Source organism: Salminus brasiliensis, chromosome 8, assembly GCF_030463535.1.
Source record: "Salminus brasiliensis chromosome 8, fSalBra1.hap2, whole genome shotgun sequence".
In the NCBI taxonomy this organism is placed as follows: domain Eukaryota; kingdom Metazoa; phylum Chordata; class Actinopteri; order Characiformes; family Bryconidae; genus Salminus; species Salminus brasiliensis.
The window spans coordinates 12,954,831-12,971,136 of NC_132885.1; the positions used below are offsets into that span (position 1 = coordinate 12,954,831).

The 16,306-nt window shown below is 44.9% G+C and overlaps 1 protein-coding gene across 6 annotated transcripts in view; it reads left to right on the forward strand.

Annotated features, from left to right (window-relative positions):
* The window catches only part of pard3bb (par-3 family cell polarity regulator beta b), a 297,029-nt gene extending 282,841 nt beyond the window's left edge, over nucleotides 1-14,188 (forward strand). For all 6 annotated transcript variants that reach the window (XM_072685655.1, XM_072685657.1, XM_072685659.1 and 3 more), the window contains 2 exons: nucleotides 3,106-3,182; nucleotides 12,532-14,188. In XM_072685655.1, coding sequence (XP_072541756.1) covers nucleotides 3,106-3,182; nucleotides 12,532-12,871 — 417 coding nt within the window. In that variant the 3' untranslated portion in view covers nucleotides 12,872-14,188. The remainder of the gene's footprint in view (nucleotides 1-3,105; nucleotides 3,183-12,531) is intronic.
* Nucleotides 14,189-16,306: the final 2,118 nt, after the last annotated feature.

The window sequence follows — 16,306 nt, forward strand, 5'->3', positions numbered from 1 at the left end:
TGAAAAACCCAATAGATGGGTCCCTTAATGCAGGCGGATAAGAAGTAATCATGTTTGGCCATTTTTTTTTTTACTCCAGAGCAAACTGTATGTGATGTAATGTATGTTAATGTATGTAGTTTAGATTTGAGATCAACCAAGATCATTTCCAGCATTTTTTTTGTTTGGCATCAGTGAGTGAGAAAACGATGGAGAGAGATTAGTTTCAGCACCGGCAAAGGTTTCTCCATGACTAAACTCATTTATAGGTTATTAACATTTAACAAGTGCCATTTCCAGCCCTGAGCGTCGGCCTTGCTTGGGCAAACACTCGATAATGTTGCGGGCGAGTGTTTAGTTGGTCAGATGAGGAGATTTGTTTGGAGGCACCACCTGTCAGGACAGCTCTAATAAGGGGGTGGGGGATTCAGTGGCACTGGCCAGGCTGAAAGCTGCGTACCTGCCAGTAGGCTCCGCTGCCTGTGACCCAGCTCCTCCCTGAACGCTTTTGTTTGTGTTTACTTCGCTCACACCGCACAGCGGAGGCACGGATTTAATCTCAGTGCTTGCATATGCATGAGCTCCAAAGCCTCATCTATAGGGACAGGTGTGAAGTACTCACTCGTACTCTACTGAGAGACCTTGCATACAAACATGCACTTTCATGCATACCCTCTTGCCCCCTTCACACGGATAGACACTATAGACTAGTGAATGCAATCTCTAGGCACAAACACACACATGCATTCACTTACACGGTCGCACAGATGAACTCAAAATACACATATCTCCTCACACTGTCAGGCCCATGAGAGGTTTTTTGCAAATACCTGTGAAAATGAAGCATTTTTCACATGCTTTTGCAGATGCTATCAGCTGTGTTTGGACAAAGGATTTATTTCATCTTCACTGAGAGCACCTCTTATAGCATCTCTCTCTCTCTCTCTCTCTCTCTCTCTCTCTCTCTGTTGTATTCTGTTTAACACTTCACCTTGAGATGAATCTCTCCTGAATCTCAGTATCTCTTACTCGCAGAATGGTGCCTGAATGTGAGAGATAAACTCCTAAACTCTTGGAGTGAGACACATCAAAATGAGGTGCTCGTTTAAAATTAAGAACATCGTCATTAGCGGCTCTCATCTCATCCCCATGCCTCGGGCACTGTCACCAGCAAGGGTCGCAGCTCTCCCCCCCCCCGTGTGGCTGGTAGCTTGAGCCTGAGCTTGCTTCAGGAGACTGTTGAAGTAGAAGTAGAAGTTGCTGCTTTTGTATAGTGTCTCAATTTGGCATTGTCTTCTTTTACAATGAGTGATGTTACATTTTGACTTTGGAAAGCTCTCTTGGAGAAAGCTGGACTGAAGGAAGGTGATATGAGGACAAAGGGACCACTGTGGGGTGGATGTGAATGGGTTATGGGCAGAATGAATAGGGAGCTTCATCAGAATCATTACTTTGCTAAACAGCAATATCTTCAGGACCAGCTGTGGACATCTGTTGCTTTATTAGTATGATAATGCTCATAAGAAAGAGCTGCATGGAGTCTGCTGGTGTGTCAAAGCATCACATCTCTTTAAAAGACTTGGGTTTTTGCTTCCTAGCAGTTATCCCTATGGGAAAGGATCTCTAGATGTTCTGCACTAGAAAAGGAGCTTTAATGCCAGACACCTGGAGGTGAATGTTTTTAGCAAGTTCATAGGAGTTCTCCCAGCCCAGGGCTTGCCTACTACACTCTCTCTGCTCCCTCTGTCTTGACTTTTTTTCTCGCTAGCCTAAGGACTATTTCAACTGGAGAAAGGAGCTGAGAGCCTTACGCGGATTCTGTGAGTTCATAACTGTAAAAAAATAATAAAAATAAAAAAATTGGCCCACACAATGACTGTTCTTTCTCAAAATGCTTCAGAAAAGCGTACAAAGAGAAATGTGAATAAAGGACACTTATTTCCTCTCTTCTTTTCATCTGAAGCGCTTTCTGTCGTCTACCTAAGCTTTCTTTGCCCCCTCTCTCAACCGGTCTCCCCATTCCCAGGTAATGCTTGCCTGTCCCTTCATCTTATTATCGTGAAGACATGCCCCGAAGACATTTCTGTGTTCAGAGACGGTGAGAAGAAATGTGCTTAATATGCAGGCAGTGGGGCAGCCATTATGAGCGGTGGAGAGAGGTGGCGGCTCGGCAAGCGTATATATTTAAAACCAGCTCATTGAGACGGATGACACAATTTCTCCACTTATTGCCCTCCGAAAAGCAGCCAGTTTTCCATAATGGCCCTAACCTTCATCCGTCAGTCACTGCTAAATCTACTGGAATAATTTCCTCATGGATTACATGTCACTATTTATAATTTATTAAGTTGCCTATGTATGTCAGGGTGATATTCTTGCATCCGCAAACTTCTGTCGTCCTAAAGCGTTTTTTTTCTGCTGTAGAAAAGAGTGGGGTGGGGGCAGGATAGGACAGAAGGAGCAAGAGTGAAAAGTCTCTTAAAACATGAAACGTCTGGCTCTGAATGTGTAATAAAAGCTGTGGAAAAATATGATCGGGAAGCCGGGTAAACAAATCCAATTGAAAGCTTGAATATGTGAAGGGGCTTCTCTCAAATCTGCGTGCTGAATGGCCAAGGATAAGCCTCTCTCTTAAGAGATTGCCTGTCTTGTTAATGTAATGTGGAGAGTTAATCTGGCTCTTCCCCGGGTTGGGAATGGGGGGTTAGTCCAGGAGGGGTGCTGGACTGCTAGGCTCCTTCCTGTTTTCAGTAACATAATCTGGGATCTAGCCTTCTACCCCCTCCTCATGGCTCCCAATGCTAAATCCCCAATAAGCAGCCTTTGTGAGCTGCTCTCTTGCAGCTCTTTCAGGCCTTGATTACATGGCCCAGCAGGTATTTTGCAGAGAGAAGGTAACTTTCATCACTGCTGTTAATGGAGAAGGGAAAGGAGCAGGAGCAGGACCAAAGCTGGGCTTAAATAGAACCCGAAAGGACTTGCACTATTCATGTCATATCAACCCTGTGGTGATCCATCAGTATTTGTCAGGGAAGGATGTACGTGTGTTATGCAGGCGACAGTACATCCATTTTGTGTTTATCACGTATTGGTACCTTCCTCTGACTGTTCTCTGCTCTTTAACAGATGCCTCTGAGGAATCCAGACCCCAGGCTGGCACCCCGCTATGAAGACGTGGAGCGCCAGTATGCATCCTTGCCCAGGTAAACTCCCCTGACCAGCCTTTTTTGCTCTGTAGAGTAATGTACGAATGGCATTTCCACCTGAACACGAAACCCTTACACACATGCCCAGTTGAGTGCAGCGGACTCATTCAGGTGGGGCAACGTGATGACGTTGGTTTCGCACTTGTCACTTTCGGGTCGTCCTTTCTGAATAACGATGACGATAGCTGTTGCATGTTAATTACGCACGGCGGAGGTGTATGAACAGTACAGCAGTGCCTGGCGTCTTGTCGTCACTTGAGTTTTTCTTAGCTTCTTCCCAGTCGACACAGCACATGTAAAAAGAAATTGCAACCACTCACACAAGTCTGAGCAAGTCGGCGTGGGAGGATACAACATGGCCGTGGTAACCGTGGAAAAGAGGCTTTGACATATAATCTGAAATCAGAGGCGAGAGAGACTGAGACTGGAAGACTGTAAAAGAGATACAGAGAGTCAGGGAAGTGGGAGAGAGCGAGAAAAAGAGAAGGCCGGATTGAGATTGGGTGCAAAAGACGCACCAGAAGGCCCACGGTCTGTCAAAGAGGTGGCTGAAGAGAGCGAGAACAGGAGAATGAAAGCAGGAGGAGAAGAGAGGGTATGAGATGGAGACAGTGGAGAAAAGGATGCAGAGAATGAAAGGGAGAAAGAGAGAGAGAGAGAGAGAGAGAGAGAGAGAGGGAATGTGAGGGAAGAAGAAAGAAAGCGGGGAGCAGTCAGCCGCTTTTCTCTCACGCAGTGCTGAGTAATCCTCTTTAAAGCTTATAATTAAATCTGGAGTGTCTGCCTTCTGAGGCCTCTCTCCGCCTGGGAATTCACCTGATCCTCTCCTCAGAGACAGCCAGGCAGAGCCAGCGCTGCAACCTAATACCCCAACACATCTCTAGGCCTGCGTAGGGTTACAGCAGCACTGGGTGCTTTCCTCCATCTCTCTCCCTCTCTCTCGCTCTATACATCCGCAGCAGAAAAAACAGCAGAACATCATCAGCGACACACGCATGTTTTCCCACAGCAAACAGAGCTCCTGCTAGCACAGCACACTGTCCACTGAATGCCTTTTGCAGATGGAGCTGCAATGATGAGTTTGCTGCACCGTGAGCTGATAAACAGTCATGAAAATATATGCCATTTACCAATGCTTAAAATAAGCCAGCAAGTGCTTAAGATATCTTGCAGAACTTTAGAAAAGTGTCAGCTTAGCGTTTATATAACACTGCTGAAATAAAACATGACTGCGCCACTTATTCAGTATTCATCTCTTGGCCTAAAGCATTAATACAGTGAGGAAATGAGACTCCATAGCTTCGATCATTTAAGAAAAAAAACATTCAGTACTGAAGTTTGCATAAAGTCCCCCCAGGGCCCACTTTTAAAATCATTTTCTCCCCCAGAATTACCTCGCCACTCCAACTCCATTATATTGGTTTGTGTTTTTTATGCTGACACAAATATGGTGAGCTTCAGTCACACAGGCCTTGACCAGCCTTTTTCCTGCTTGTTATTCTAACCTCGACTCTGGAGCTCATATTAGTGTCCGACTTCTCACTGGCCAGAGCTGAGGTCACTGGCCTCGCAGGTGGAGGAAGGTTGGGCTGTTAGACTGAGCCTGCAGCCCCTCCATATGTGCCCAATTATAACCATTACCAAAATAATACACACGCTCATTATCCAGCCTGCTCAGACTAGGGTCAACCAATCAGGAAAGCCGTTCACCCCCTCATCCGCAGATTATTGGATTAGCCAGCCGAGTCAAAGTTCCGTTTGATTCTGGCAGGGCTTTCATTGGATAGTTAGAGTGATAATTGGCTGATTAATGTGCAGATGGTGGCCTCTCTTGCTGAACTTGGGGTGAAGAGGCACATCCATTCAACTCCATCGCCATTCTATAGCGCATGAACCAGTCACCCACTTAGTCTACACTGTTTTCTTGTGCACACATAGACACCCCATGTTCCCTTCTGTCTCGGGCCAAAACTGCAAGTACGCAGCCTTTCCCAGAACACTCAAGTCTAGCCACAATGATCACATTGTTATATGGTCCTGGTCAAGGCTGTGTGTGCGCGCATGAGTGTTTGCCAACCTGGGGGGTCGCATGTAAAGAACCTCCTGGCCTGCCTGTGCAGTTTCTAAACGAGTTTGAAATCTGCTGCTCTGGGACCTTAACACAGCTTAAAAGCATTAAGCTTTTTTCGGACATTTGTTCAAACATTGTTCACACGTCAGTCAGGTGAGCAGCAAAGCCGTCAGATTCTGAGCTGAAAACACCAGGAAAAGAACCTGTGACAAGAAAGGGGGAAAAAAAAGTTACATTTGACGAGAGCTCTGAAAATAATGCCATATTTTCACTGTTCTGCCTGTTCGATGTTGCCCTGGCAACCAGCATCCACCATCTGTGCTGTGCTAGACCCCTTCACCCTATCTTTCCTCTTTTCTTTCTTTTCTTCCCACAATGTATCTCTTCTTTTTTTCCCCTCTCTCTCCATCCAGCATCTGTATGTGCTGCTTTCTTTTTTCTTACAGGACTTGCACAGCAGATCGCGCTCATCTAGCATCCAGGGTTAAAATCCGAAGCACAGGTCGGGTCTAATAGGCACATAGGTGTGTTGACATATTGACAGAAGCTATGTTAAAGGCGTTAACCTGGTATCGGTTTTCCTCCAACGCTGAGAGTGTCACCTTTCCTGCAGGTGACCCGGGAGAGGGGAGGAGAGCTCCCTGTGTCTCCAATCAGCTGTAAAATACGAGGCTCTGCTCCAGCCGTCTCCTCCCGATTGCCCCGATAACCACACAGGCGTGACTTCATTAGAGCAAAGCTCATTTAGCTCGGCTCAGGCAGGCCACCGGGCATCAAGCAACGCCCCATTACCACGCCTGGCAGGTAGCAGACGGACAATGTTAGGTTAATGGTCTAATCAAGCACGGGTTAATTTATTGATGGTTTCATTGGCTTCTGTGGTTAAGAACAATCAGTCCTGATTTCAGGCGACGAATGTGCCGGGAGGCAGATGGGGGTGCTTGGCATTTCTGACGGCGTTCTAAAGCCACACTTCAAAGGCGGAGGCGGCATTCTCAACAGGTGCCGACCTTCAGCATTCTTCTTCTGTCTCTCGGAGGGAATTCTCCCTGTGCTGGCAGGAATTCAGATTTAAAAAATCCGCAAAGCTATTTCTGTCTGCGCGGCAGTGCCAAGGCCGAGACCACTTAACCACCTAACCCATCCCTTTAACCGTGCACTACCTGCCACCACATACTTCACTCTCACACACATACACACATGCATCTCAAGCTCAAGGCGGAGGATTGTGTGAGAAAGTGCTCATTTTCAGTTGCTCATTTTTACTGCTTTTTTTCCCCACAGCTATATAGAACACACCTCTTCATCTTAAGGTGTTGTTCTGTGTGCAGCATAATGTCAAATGTTCAGTGAAATGCAATTAAACCAAACAAAAATAATGAACATCTTCCAGTTGAGAATCTTCTCTGCCTTGTATGATTGTATTTTAGACACTGGGATAGCATGTCTGATGGAGAGCCACCTAATATATTGAGTGACTGCTAACGTGTGTAATGGTACCTGAGTGTTTTCCTGGTTTTTCTTTCCCTCAATAAAAGCCCGGCCAGGAATTGAATTCCAAGGGATAAATAAACCTAAATAATCCTGCCAGAACCCGGCCTCTTTTGAGCCTCTCTGTGGGAGCCCCGGCGGGTGTCATGTGACTGCGAGAGGTCAGCAGCGTGCGTGAGGGCTAAGGTGCACAGTTCCCGTGGGCAGCTGTGTAAACACTGCCCAGCCTTCACAGGGTCCAGGGTGTCACTCCCGGCAGCCAGGTGCACAATGGGGGATCTGCGCTGACCTCACTGCAGTCCCCCCAGCAGGCAGCTTACGGCAGCTCTTCCACATTTGACTGGCGTACCAGGACTGACAGTGAGGTTTAAAGCCCCTCAGAACATAACTGTCAACTGCACGCTGCTCAGGCTCACCAAAACCATCAAACGCCACATGACAGTTCAACATCTCAACAGTGTGGCGCTGATATTGGAAGATGAGCGGTGGAGAAGGACATCCTCGGTTTCTGCGCTGCTGCCTCACTAGCGCGGGATGATAACGCCATTTATCTTTCATTACTTTTCACTCTAGCTTTATTGCTCTTTTGTTTTGGTCTCTCTGTCATTGTGCCGTTATCGAGTTGGTAATGAAATCTCATTTTAAAAGTGAAACTTTGTAAGATGGAATTTTATAAGTGCTTAACCAAGTTAGCAAACTGGTGAGGAGTCTTTTTGTGACTGATATGACGAGTCTGTTGAGGTGATGACTTTATGTATTATAACTGCGTTTGGCTTCACAAGTGTCGGCGCAGTTTTAAAGTGATGGTGAAAGTGCCATTTCCCCTGCCTTATCCCACTAGGCTCGGTAGCTTCATGACAGGTTTTTAATATGCCTCATGATGATGCTTATCTTAACCTGCATTTTGTCAAAGAAGGAAGATTTCATTTGGGAGGAGTAATTTTCTTCAGAGTGTGCCATCAAATTTATATACTTGCGCTGTTGCACACAAATCTCTAAAACAGCAAGTTTACAGAAGGAAAAAACCTTCCTAACTTTCAATAGAAGTCAATGTAAAAATATTTTATTCTAAGCATTTCTATTGGTCCATCAATCACAACATTAGTCATGCCCAGGCTTTAATGAAGGTAGGGCGGACCTTTGGTAGTACTATCCTATGAAAACTTACTACTACTTCTTAGTAGCCTGTTGGTCACACAAATGGGACTGGCTGTGTGGTGAGATCACCAGAAAGTTCCCGCTTCTTGCAAATGCCATGTCAAAATGTAAACAATGTTTAAAATAGAAATGCAAGGTTTTTGCATGACAGTGACAATATGTTGTTTGAGATTTAGGACTCTAAAGCTCTCTGTGCTAAAGACAACCTCAGCTTCAAATGAGGTGTCTTTCTAAACTTGGCTTGGATACACAGTGTTCAGTTTTGGTTTCCTCTGCTTCCAACACACCTGCTGCAAACTATTTAAATCTTCACTGTTAGCATATGTTAGGCTCAGTATGGTATACATGCCTATTAATATTGAAGTAAGTTGCATTAATCAATTAAAAATGGCCAGTGGTCAGGTGGCTCTGGTCTGGACATTTTCATTTTCCTAATATGGATTTGCCAACTAAAGGCTTGTGTATATTTTCTTTATTTGTCTTGATGTTTAGTAAACCTTCAGTACTGGTAAATCAGTACTGATGTTAATATCAGTCATTTTACCAAATGTCTGACTCTATTTTTTTTTTTTTATAATGATATGTACACTTTTACAGTAAACAAGTCTTAAAGGACATGTATTTCTTAAACCTACTATTCCTAGGTTGAACTGGATGTGTTTTTAAGCAGGGCAGACACGCAGGGCAGTTGTACAGCAGGGCCAGAATGGAGAAGCACTGTTTTGAGTTTATTAGACAGCTGTTTCCAACTGACTCTCCAGGAATGCCTCTCTGAATGAGTCAGAAGCCCTTCTGAATTCCCCCTTAATTTCAGAGGCAGGTGTGAGAAGTCTTAAACCAAGAAAAGGATTTTGTCCTGTCGCAGACTGTGAAATCCTCCCAAATGTCTCCCGTAAAACACTTACACTGATTTAGAGCAGCAAATGAGTGTCTGACAGACAGAGTATCCCTGTGGCACTGCTGTGTGATATTCAAACAAGTGCATAACAAATTGTATAATGTACTTACACGGTATCACTCAATGCTCCATCACAGATGCCCATATTGAATGGCTGCTCCCTCCATGAGGCAAATCTCTCCTGATCTTACTGATCTGGGGGAGCGCATGAGGTTCCGTTCCTCTCTGCAGGAAGGTGGGGTGGGGGGGGCTAACTGGAGACCAGGACTTGATTGCCTTGTTCATTTGCTCTGCAGGGTGTGCCAGGGTGTCTACATATCGGTGGTTCTCAATTAACATAATTTCCAGAGATCAGGTTCTGCAGTTTTTTCAATTCTCCCTCCACCTCGAGGTTGGATGTGATGATATTGCGGCCAGTTAGTTTGACAAATTGTCGTGTTGATGCCTAAGATTAGGAGGAACTGCACCAGACTTAGATTTGAGGGCCAGATGTGAGTGCCTTCAGATGCTTTGCAACTCTTTATACTGCAGTGCAGAGTTTAATAAAAGGCTTGGGCCAGAAATAGCATTTCTAAACACTTGTATGTGTAATTGTTTTGGATTAGTCTCTGGGAGAAGGCCAGCCATGGGAGGGGAGCAGAAAGGTTCATTGTGAATGCGCTGGGGCTTTTTGGGGGTGTCCTTGAACGTGCTGTTAGGACCAGGTGCAGGCGGCCGCCACATGTGGCAAGGCTGATAATCTTCAGCAGTAATGATGTTCCTGGCCTTCGCACTACCCTCCGTTTCCTCTATACACACACACACACACACACACACACACACACACACCCCAGAGCTTATCTGAGCCTGGGGAGGCTGTGACATCACAGGGGCCTGGACCAGTAATGCGTGCGTGTGTGTGTGTGTGTGTGTGTGTGTGTGTGTGTGTGTGTGTGTGTGTGTGTGTGTGTGTGTGTGTGTGTGCATGCAGACGCCCGGCTGTCGCGCTGGATGGGTGGTCAACAGCACTGGGGAGAGATTAAGAGCATGCTGATGATTTCTGGAATGCCTGGTTTCTTGCCTTGCAGAGCTTCTGCTCTGACTTGCGGTAGGAACACCCCCTCCAAAGAAGGGGTAGAAGAGGCAGGAGCAAACTGCACTGGAAGAGTGGTCTTACCACTAAGGGCTCTTAGGTCTAATGCTTTCCACACTCAGCCAGGATCTTTATACACATACACACACACACACACACACACACACACACACACACACACACACACACACACACACACACGAATGCACTGGTGATATAGAGAACGTGCTAGCTAATTGATAGCTTGAGCAGCAGTCGAGTGGAAAGCTTGTTTACAGGCATATGTCAGACATGGAAAGAAATGAATGAGCACAGTCTGGAAGGTCTAATGGAATGATCCCAGCTCCTTAAGACATGTCACATATCTGCACTGATATTGATCCTGAGCTTCATATGTAGAGCTGATGGCTGAAAGCAGAACAAGAAGTGGCTGAACACACAACCAACACTTCTCTTCTCTCACTCTTTTTTATGCAAAGGTTTGACCACCCCTGATCATGTGACACATTTAGTTAATTTAAAAGTCTTTACTAAGTATATCCTGATAGATCTGTACATATTGATATTGTCACGCACAACCTTGTATCTTCAAAATGGTACATTTACAGGAGAAATCCAAAACATTCTTAACGTTCAGTGTAAGTCACTGTAAAAATAAATGATTCAATGTTATTTTGGATCATGTCTATTGGACCATTCATTAAAAGGTGCTCCCACATCAGTACGTAATCCAGCACCTTTTACCTTCTATAAAACAAGCCATAAAAATAACCTCAGGTTATATTAAACTTGTTCGAATCAACATGTGGGTACATTTTCGGGGGAATTCTGTGGAAAGGCATGTATGGAGGCGCTCAAAGAGGCATTAGCACAGATACTTTGGGTCTGTGGCAAACATCACATGGTGTACGATGTACAACACTCAAATCCAGAAGGTGAGCCAAAGGATACAGAAGCATGACACTTCTAGTAGTTTTAGTTAAGTCGTTGTGAAACGTAGCCTATAGCCTACGGACGTGTTATGAATATGTAGCTGCTAAATTTCATTATAACTAGAAGTGGATTATAGGATTGGTTATCATCCTGTAATACTTCATCAGTGGTGACCAGAGGTGATGGCAGCACATACATCGAGTAGCCACTCCCATGTCAGTAATTTATGCTGAGATTTCCTATCACCTCCCCATGTACAACTAATACCGCCTGAATAGCACAACTCTGGTCCTCATTTTGCCAAACAGCAAAAGTAAACTCCAAATATGACTGAAATGTATTTTCTACATGTATACTTGATTCTAGATTCTTGATCACTTTGTGAATAGTATAAATCTAAAACTGAGTACAGCAGCAAATGTAATAGAAAATGTAGATCTAGAGAGAGATGGAGGTGTCCTTTACATAGTGGTGCATTTTCATAAGGAATGGATTGATAGAAATGGTTCAGAATTACTAATTGAAAAGATAAAGAATGTTTGTTTTAAAAGCAGTAAAACAGAGTTTTTTAAGCTTTGTTCAATTTTAGAGTTGTCTTTCATACCAGTGTGTGTTGGTAGGTTCTGAGTGTAAAGGATTGTGTACAGTGCCAATTGTAAAGTGTCCTTGCACTTTAAAAGGCACTGTTTAAGTGTAACTTTCATTCATTCATTCATTCATTCATTCATTCATACTTTTGTCCAAATCCACCAGCTGCACATCTGATTTAACTTAATGATGCATTGATTTACCAAAACCGGGTATTGGATGATGAAATCAAGTAATACTGATCTTCCTTCCGGAGAGGTCACAACTTTATAGCATTGAAGTTATTTGCAGTTGCTTCAATATTAGTGCCCAGATCAACACTTACAGCCCAGATAATCAGCTTTTTAAATATAATCATCTCCAGTGCCTAAACTGGCTCAGTGAATCCAGCATGCTGTGGTGTGTGACATGGAAAAACATGAATCAGGCTATAAAAGGTGATGGGTGCCGCATTATACTGCACTGTCTCATCTAACTGAAAAGATGACACCCTCATCAGCCACTGTGAGAAACTGGAGATGGCCAAAAATATGCCTCGTTATCACTGTCTCCAGGGAATCTGAGCACACGCCACTCCCTCGTCCCCAGCAGAGTGTGTGTACACTTGCAAGTGTGTTAAAATGGGCATGTCTTTGGCTGATCATGCTGCGCTCAGCTCAGACTGCTATGCAACCCAGGATGAAGATACAGTACCATGTTTGGACTAGTGTGAGTCTCTCACTCTCTCACTTTCACATGATGCTCGCTCTCCCTCCCTCTTCTCCTCTCCATCCCACAGTATTTCAGGGCAAGTTGTCACTGCTAGGATTAGGGGTCATTATTGTATTCCCATATCTCCTCTCCCTCAGGCTCCATATCCCTGCAGTATTTGGGCTCTCCTCCTGCTCAGCCATTGCGGTGTCTAGCACAGCTCAGCCCCTCCTTTCTTAAGCCTCTATTAACTCCCCTATTGGCTCAGGAGTAGGGAGCTAGTGGCTCTCAGGCTCTCAACCTAAACTAAGTGACTTGCTCATACGCTGAGAGGAAGAAATTGACCCACTTTTCTGGTGAAGAATCATTTCCTCCTTTCCCCAAACTCCTTTGCCACCTCTTTCACCACTAACTTTGTGTCCTCTCTGTCTCGTGTGTCTTGCAGAAGGGGACCAGTGGAGTCTGAGGAATATCCAGGGCAGCCCTGGACCGGACACAGGGACCCTGCCCACTACCCCGGCCCACAGCCGGCCTACCATCATCCCAACTACCCTCGTCCGCTGGACCCTCGGCCAGGTGACCCAGCGTTCTACCACCCACCTCCTCCACAGAGAGGACCCCTGCGGCAAGACGTGCCCCCCTCTCCCCCTGTGCCCCTTCGAGCTCCCCGTTACGACACCATGAACCGCGGAGGCTTCCGGAACACCAGCCCAGAGCGCTTCGCCTACACGGAAGGAAGACCCTCTGACCCCAGACAGAAGAACGCCATGACGGCAGCTGTTTAGGCACAACTCCTCGTTGTGTGGTTCAGTCACGCTGCAGCTTGTCCGTCACCTGGACAGTTTTCATGGACAGTTTATGTACTCAGATGTCTGTTTTTGCTGGGTCTCTTCCTCGGTAACTTGCAGCGCTGCCCAAGGTCACGTCTCAGAGTGTTGACTTTGCATTCCTGACTGCTCTGCCAAGAGAATGTCAAACGGAGCTGCAGTCCTGACCTCCTCTCACCCCTGCTGGCCCCGAAGGGCCGAAAGCTTCTCCAAATCTGTGGCTCCACCACAATGGTGGAGTGTATGTGTGTATGAACTTACATGTGTCAACTTCAAAGCCAAGCAAGACTGTAGATTAATGACGGTCTTTTTCTCCCATGGTGTCGTGTGAGGATGCCGTGCCTAAGGGAGTTGCGGCTTGGACGCCTGTCCAGATGACGGACAGGATTTAAAGCCATTCCAGAAAGACTTCCGATTTCTTTGGCTCACGCTAAAGAACGCAGCACAGCCTCTATGCAGCGGTCAGGGAGAGCCGTGGAACGCACACCGTTTAGACTGTTGTGCTGTTATAGCTCTGTTTAAGCACACCATATGCAGTACAGTCCTTCAGCGCATACCTGCCGTCCTAAGCGTGAAAAAAAAACACTATAGTTTGTGTGTCCCTCAGCCTTTACCCTTTAAATCATTGCATGTTCTTGTTATACAGCCTCTTTGCAAGCACTAACTTATGATAATTGCATTTATACATATTCACATTACACATATATAACGTTTAGGAACACTGACACTTGAATGAGCAGTTTGAAATTTTGCAAGTGAAGGTACGCCGCTCTCTGTGAACACAGACCTTTTCTTTCTTTGTTTAAGTGAAGTCTGACAAACAGGGGAAGATAAAAGAAGAGCTGTTGTTTTTTGTTTTCTTTTTTGGTCAGGAAAGGGAAAGGAGGATCCACAAAACCTTTGCCACAGGATGAGAGGAAGATCTCCTCTTCACCGGGTGGTAGCTTTTTGTTGTCGGTTTTCTTCCAAATATATATGTAAATGTATGTGATGTCATGCTCCTTCAGTGTTTGCTGTACTCTTGTATTAGCTGCACACTTTGAATGTATAAATGACAATCTCTACATTCAGAGACCAGATAGATAAATCAGATTCTGCTTGCCCTGTAGTTAATACGTATCATTTTAATCTCCGTAGTTAGGTATTAAAAGGCGTCTGATATGGAAAATAAGCTGATGTTGCTGGTCTCAGCATGAACCATTAATACTGAACACAGCCCTTTTTTTATTAACCTCTTTTATAACACCTCTTTATTAAATATGCAATTGAAAAATATGTGCTGTGATTGTCTTCCTTGAAGTGTTTTTGCCACGTTTTTTAGTGTTTTAGTGTTTTTTAGTAGTAAGCACCAGAGGTGGGGATACTAGACTAGAGCGTTTTCAACACAATTTCATCGTTCGAAACCCTAGAAAGAAAGAAAGAAAGAAAGAAAAAAAGAAAAAGAAATTATACCTCTGTAATAATAGATAGGGGCAAATTAACATCCCCATAATTATCAATTAAGATGGAGAGATATGCATCTATGATTACGGGCCAATTTTTAAATTTCTGATGAAACTTGGCTGATTGGAGAATTAAGAGTTGCATTGTGATAATTACTAAGGGCGCGAAGCATGTTATCTGCTACTGTTTAATTAGCGGCTCAGCACTCTGGCCCGGAAAACATTGAAGTAGAGGGGAAAAAAGGAAAGAAAAGCTCTGGGTGGAGAGTGAACGAGTGTATGATGCATACAATGCACGCCCTCCTTGGGTGTGCCTGACAGCGTTTCCGTATCGCTTCATCCTAGTTTCGATTGTACACGTTTGGGTGCAACACAGGCTCCGCAAAAGACGAAACAACTACAGTCAGTGCATTAACTGCAGATTACTGGAACGTCAGACCTGATAACCTCATTTATCCGGGTCTGCACAGAAGGCTCTATACAGGAGGAGACAATAGTAGTGATGGGGCCAATTCTGTAGATTTGATTTGGGACCCTTCTTCACCCAGCTGTAGGTTTGTTTATAAGCCATAATGAAAGTCTTTTTCCTTTCCTTATTTGTTTCTCGCGTTTTATTGTTGTTGCAGTATGTTTTTCTGGAGGAGGGGCGGCGGGGCAGAGCTTTTTCATTCATACTGAAAGAGAACCGGTGTAATTGCTTCATTTTCCAGCACTCCCAGAATCCATTCGTGGTGTGTAATTATTGTAAGTTATTATTAGGCAAAGTTTTAATTAGGAACCAAGGCCAGAGTAATTACACTTTTCCTTTTGATGTAGCTGCTCACACACCATCATGGTTGTCAGCAGGAAAGGACATTTAAGGTTCTTGTATTTTCTGTGAGGCACATACTGTCTATGCTGAATATGCCAGTTTTATGTGGTGGATACATTACTGCGTTTTCTCGCCTCGCTGCCTTAAGCCTTAATTCCAGTAATACGAACCATTAATGTAGTTCAAATTCGATTGGATGCCAAAAACAATGCAGGTTTATTACACATCTGAGCTCTGCTAATAAAACTATACACCTATATATATATATAACTCTGTTACACAACTTTGGAACTTCTAAATATCCGAAATGTTCAGGCCCAAGTTAGAGGATTTGTATCTTTTTTTTTTTTTTTTATGGGCTAAGTGTGTTATCTGGAACGTTCCTCCTGAACCGCCTTTGGAGGGGAGATGTCCCACAGAGAGCTGTTAGACTCCTGTCAGTGTCAGTGGAAATGTACTTTGGATTGGACGTGATTGAGCGTGCGAGTGTGTGAACGAGAGTCGCAGTGCTGATTTATGAAGGGTGTGACGGAAACATCTCGAGCTGTTTCCTCCCGGGCCTCTGTCGGAGCTTTAGGGCTTAACACCAGCGCAAAAAAACACACATTCTCTTTCCACAGCTCACGGATTACCCTGCCAGTCCTGCAGTTTTACAGTAGCCACAGTTAACCTCTGTAATGCGTAAGTAATACTGCATGTGTACCACTAATTGTTTAAGTAACAGTGTGCAGGAGTGCTGGCATCCCAGAAGAGTAAGTGATATGAATCGGGTGATGGATTGAGTCACTTTCCTTCTCTCTTCTCCCCTGTGTTCCGTCTCTCTCCGTCCCTGTTCCTGAAGGAGTCCCTGGTGGCATGGGAGTTTTGGAGGAAGTCTGGTCACGCTGCTGGCCCCGTAGCGCGCCAATGTCAAGCTTGCAGGAGTGTGAACTAGTGCTGACAGCAGCCGGAGCAACTCCCCGACCCTCAGCCTTGCAGATTTATACCTTGTGAAGGTCACTGGCAGTAGTGTGTATTAAGATAGCAGGCTTTGCCCTATTAAAGTGCAGTTGCATCTGGGCAGTATAAATTCCATTTCCTGTCCCCGTATCAGTCTAATGATGCCTGGAAACAGCGCAGCAGCTGCTTCCCTTCTCAATA